Source organism: Cyphomyrmex costatus, unplaced genomic scaffold (assembly GCF_001594065.2).
Source record: "Cyphomyrmex costatus isolate MS0001 unplaced genomic scaffold, Ccosl1.0 scaffold367, whole genome shotgun sequence".
Taxonomy (NCBI): domain Eukaryota; kingdom Metazoa; phylum Arthropoda; class Insecta; order Hymenoptera; family Formicidae; genus Cyphomyrmex; species Cyphomyrmex costatus.
Window position 1 is genome coordinate 346,978 of NW_017277851.1, and position 5,077 is coordinate 352,054.

At 36.2% G+C, this 5,077-nt stretch overlaps 1 protein-coding gene across 3 annotated transcripts in view; it reads left to right on the forward strand.

Annotated features, from left to right (window-relative positions):
* The window catches only part of LOC108776637 (uncharacterized), a 9,028-nt gene extending 4,550 nt beyond the window's left edge, over positions 1–4,478 (forward strand). For 2 of the 3 annotated variants that reach the window (XM_018543310.1, XM_018543311.1), the window contains 4 exons: positions 2,422–2,546; positions 2,769–3,014; positions 3,557–3,793; positions 4,249–4,478. In XM_018543310.1, coding sequence (XP_018398812.1) covers positions 2,422–2,546; positions 2,769–3,014; positions 3,557–3,793; positions 4,249–4,343 — 703 coding nt within the window. In that variant the 3' untranslated portion in view covers positions 4,344–4,478. The remainder of the gene's footprint in view (positions 1–2,421; positions 2,547–2,768; positions 3,015–3,556; positions 3,794–4,248) is intronic. The other variant, XM_018543312.1, reaches the window with a different exon arrangement.
* Positions 4,479–5,077: the final 599 nt, after the last annotated feature.

The window sequence follows — 5,077 nt, forward strand, 5'->3', positions numbered from 1 at the left end:
CTCTCTCTCTCTCTCTCTCTCTCTCTTTTTCTCTTTCTCTTTCTTTCTCCCTGTTTTCCCTATCTAATCTCCAACGCTAATGGCCGACACGGCGGCGATTCTCGGCGGTGCTCCAGTGAATTTCATTATCGCGACACCCGGCCCACGAGGCGAGCAAGGAGGATCCACCACGCGGCACCGCCGCCGCGCCGGTTCTCATGATGCAACGGCCTCCAGACTCTCCAGGTCCTTCCCTTTCCCAGACGGCGGACAGACGTGGCATGTACGCAACGAGCCGGCGCGAAACGCGTGACTTGGCCGCAGCTAGATTAACGAGCATGCCTAGAATCGAACGCGAAGGCTCGGCCGCAGCCGAGATTTCGGAGAAGAGCGCCGTAACTTCTCCGCTGTCACGCGAGAAAACAGGATCTATTTTCTAGGCGACTCGATAAGATTAAATTCATGATGAAAAATGGATACACATATTTTGCCTTCTTTTAATTGTCATTTTTGGGTTCTTTAAAGATGCATAGCGTTCGAATCCTCGTGACAGCTCATTTATCTTTCCGTTTCAGAGAAATGGAGGAAGTCGAAAGAGATTTGTAGAATTTATGAACTACGAAAAAAAAATGGTTTGCATTCCTGTGTTTCCTCTATTTCTCTTTTATTGTTCGGCTTTATTAGATTTACATTCTTGATTCCACCTTACTTCTTTTTTTTATTTTCTTCTACTATCTTTTAGCTCTTTCTTTATGCATATTTTCTGCCATCTCTTTTTTATTATTCGAGGAAATAAATTTTTTTCTGGCATTCAAAAAAACCAATGAGGTCGTTGATGTGGAAGTTGTACACCTCCCGAATGGGCGTTTCGAACACGGCAGTCCTTTTCGATCATGTAGAGAAATGACGCTCATTCTTTTCTATTTTTCGCCCCATCATTCTTCTTTTCTATTTCACCAGTCGTTACTTAATGGCTTAAAAATTTATTATGCAATCCTGTGGTGTCTCGGTCGATCGTCCGACGTCGCCGTTGTCTTTCGAAACCGTCGACAGCCGTCTGCTTGTGATGAAAGTCTCTCGGAGGCCGTGTTGCGCGCAAATAAACAAGTTCTTGTCCCGATACCGTCGAAAATCATGAGACCGCAATTTTATATTTTGCAAATACGAAATCTAAAAATTGTAATAGCACCGAATAGAGGCGGCAGACGCAAATGGGTGTCACATTGTGCTACGTCGCGTCGGGAAAAAGAGTGTGAAATTCGAGTCACGCGAACGCGAACAACTGACTTCCAAGTGCCGAAGAAAAAGTTTCTGTAGGCCGAGCGATGCAAATGAGTCTGGTCGAGACGTCCTGGGAATGAACTTAAGATTCGAGACGCGGCCTTAAGAAATTAAGGTTCCGCCGAGAGACCAGACGGAAAGTCGAGGTGATTGGGGTGCCGGTGTATCCGCCGACTGTCTAGCCGCTGTCTGCAACGTGTAATAAATGCCTCCGAGCCGTACCGTGCCTCTGTAGGTCACTGACCATCGTCCATTGGCCCGTGTCGGCACCCGGAAGAGTTCGCCGGGAACCTGGAGGTGAAAATGCTCAAGCCGACAGACGCGCCGCCGCACTAGATTCATGGAGCGAAATGATCTTTTCTAGATTGCCAAATCTAGATCTTCTATGATTAAAATACGAAATTTTTTTAAAACGCCAATGAAATGTGTCCGAAAGCATTTTAACCGTTTAAAATTTTTGAACATTTTTTAAATGCTCCTCTGCAATGTTTATTTAAATATTTTTAAGGTTTTTATTAAACTCTTAGGTTTTTTTTTTTTTAAGATTGAGCAAGTTATACTGTCTCTCTTGAAAAAGCTTGCCACTTACTTTAAATTTTATTGCTTTACAGAGAGAGGGAGAATAACCTTCTTCTTTTTCTCCTCTTCTTCTTCTTTTTCTTCTGCTTCTCTGTGAAGCAATTTCTTTGTAAAACGTCAATTATGCGAACGACCTTCTGAAACTTCTAAATATTTCGGCTCAAGCTCTCGCATTTTATTATTCTTCTTAAAATGGTCTTATCGTTAGTCTTATCTTTTTTGAAATATTTTTTGATATTAAGTAGATGTATATATCGATAAGGATCCGAATGAGGATCGAAACGTATACATACATTAATTTTCAATAAAGGATTTACTTTATCACACACCAACAACCTGTGCAGACTCGAATGGCATTACACCTCATACCTATTTAGATTTAATCAAACGCGAGTCGATATAATACATTATTTAAATATTTTTTGCATAAGCTCGATATAACAAAGATGATTTTCTATTAACGTTGCAAAGCTCTAAAATTGGTGTGCTTTCATATTATTAAAGATTTCAAAGCTTGTTGTGTCACCTTTTATTTAAGCATTCCGTGCAGCGGACTAATAAACTTTAATCCCGTCTGTGCAGTCAGAGCCAAAAGAAGGCGATCGATGACATTAAGTCGAAAATTCTTGCGATAACTGGAAGATACAATCTTAGCACCAACACCAATCAAGTTCAACGCGAGAGACTCGCTATGTTTTCGCCCGTTTGTAAGTAATTTAATAATTCATTCTTTTCTAATGTTTCAAAAAAGACTGCGTTCACGCAGGAAGCACGTTATTAGAGCTATTGTATTGTTCTATTTTTATTTTAAGTCTAACGTTAACAATAGAATGACACAACAGCGCTGATATAGTTCGCTCTTTGAACGCAACCACGGCGACTTTTCAAGAATGTTGCTTATTAGACCGAATGCTCGATTCATTATATAGGTCACATACCTCGAAACACGGATTCTGAGGCATGGATGGATCCATTTTTGATGAATATGCACTTTCAATTAAATCTTACTTCCGACGATTACGTTGTCGCTGCGAGACTGCGACTTCACGTATTTTCACAAAAAAACACGACTTCCGACTTTCGGCTTTCGAGTCCTTTTGACGTGGAAGACGACGACGAGAAGAAAATCAGGGTATCCGTTTACTACTATACCAAATCGCTGAAGAAGCATCGATGTGAGTATTTATATTTAATCGTTTAATTTTTAATATATGGGCGTAGCTATAAAGATTTTGTTTAGAGGGCCGGGGCAAATTAGAGTTAAGACGTTTGAAGGGAGGTTTTGTGTTTTACATCATTATTTCCAATTAAGTACTTTATACTTCGTGCTATACTTTATTTAATTAATTAGCAAATAAATAACAATTACACATATTATTTAATTTACTATAATTTACACTTTACTCTCTTAAAAAATTATAAACTGATTCCTTAAATTGAAAAAAAAACTTAAATTTATAATACTAGCCACCTTGGATTTTCAGAAAATCTTTCTATAATTTTCATCTTTAATTTTTTTTTCTTTTCCAAAATTAATTTATTATGAATATTCATTAAGCACGCAAATCATTTAAGCGGTTTTCATTTTTGTTCTTTTTTAAGATTTGGAGGCGTAGTCCTCTGCTCTCTCTCTCTCTCTGGTTACGCTCATGATTTAGCAAATTGCTAAACTTACCTATGAATATTTAAAGAATTTAGAGAATTGCTATTTTTGTAGCAAAGAAACGACTGATGGACTCTGTCGTGACGCCTCTGAATTCCAAAGGCGCTCATCTGGCGCTGGATGTCGGGCAAGGCCTGAGATTCTGGCGACCGAGTCCGCGAAATCCACATGGCAACGGTAATAATCACGGTTTAGTGGTTCAGATAGAGGACCAGGACGGCCGGCCGCTAAAACCGGCTCTGTACATCCAACAATCGTCCTGCGTGGACCACGATTTCGATGAGAAGGCATGTGAGTGTGTGGTCTAACAATACTAACTTCCGTTTGAGTTCTTGGATTGAGCCTTGGCATATTTTTGCGTGAGACTAAACAACGCGTGTAGTAACACTTGAAACAAAAGTATATTAATAATGTGTAACGTGTGTTAAAATTGGAAATTCATAAATTATTAATATCGGTTTGAATAATGTATGTGAATAGAGATTTTTTAATTATTTTTCGTTCATTACACATCTGAATGTGTAAACCAAAATGCATTTAAATTATTTATGATTTTGTAGTTTATAATTAATAATCAATGACTTGGTAATTTGATCAAGAGGAAAATGAAAAATAAGTTCCGTGAAATCGCAAAATATTTTTATTTAACTTGAATTTGTTTGTGTGTGTCTTTTAATTAAACCATTTTTTAATCTCGATAATTTTAAATTCTTATTATAAAATATTTTTTTTTTGTTTCTCTGTAGATCAACGCATACCTACACTTTTCGTCCGGGCCTGCCATCGTTATGTTCGCATCGTAGATGACGAAAAAGTCACATACGTAAATTGTAGGCATTGATGACAAAAGTCACTTGATCAGAAAGCGAAAAAATTTATTTCAAAATAAAAGAAATCGACTTAAACTATATTGTGTTATCGTCATTATCTAGAAATACTTGCCATTAAAGAAAATTTGAATCTTTATTGTATAAACTCAGAGTCGTATAGAGAAATATCTATCTAGAAATATTATATAAGAGTGAATCCTAAAAGTACTGGATCTTAAATTAAGAAATTTCACTTCAAATGTGAAAAAATTTAATGATTGAACAGTAGATTAACAAATATAATAAATGTAGAAACCGAACTTAAGTGAAATGTTTAAACATTGCTTTTACAAAAAAAAATGTAAGTTTTTACTGATTGCTTATCTTTTCCAATTGTTCGACATTCAAGTATTTGAAAAAAATGCAAGTTTGGCTTTAAATAAATAATAATAGTTTAATTGTAAAAAAAATTAATATAGTTTGTAAGAGTTCTTTATATAGACTGTTTACTATTAACTTAAAGAAGAATTATTTAAATATAGTAAAATATACTATATATATATGGAATATATATATATATATATAGAGTTAATAATTCTTGTATTCTGTAGTAAACTAGTTTCTTTTAGATTTATTATAATGTACATATAAGTAAGTGTAAAATAGCATAACATGACTTATGCATTCGCCAACGTGTCAACATGCTCATGACTGATATAGCCAAATGTAAACCTTTAGGTTCATATATCTATTTATATTAAATCTA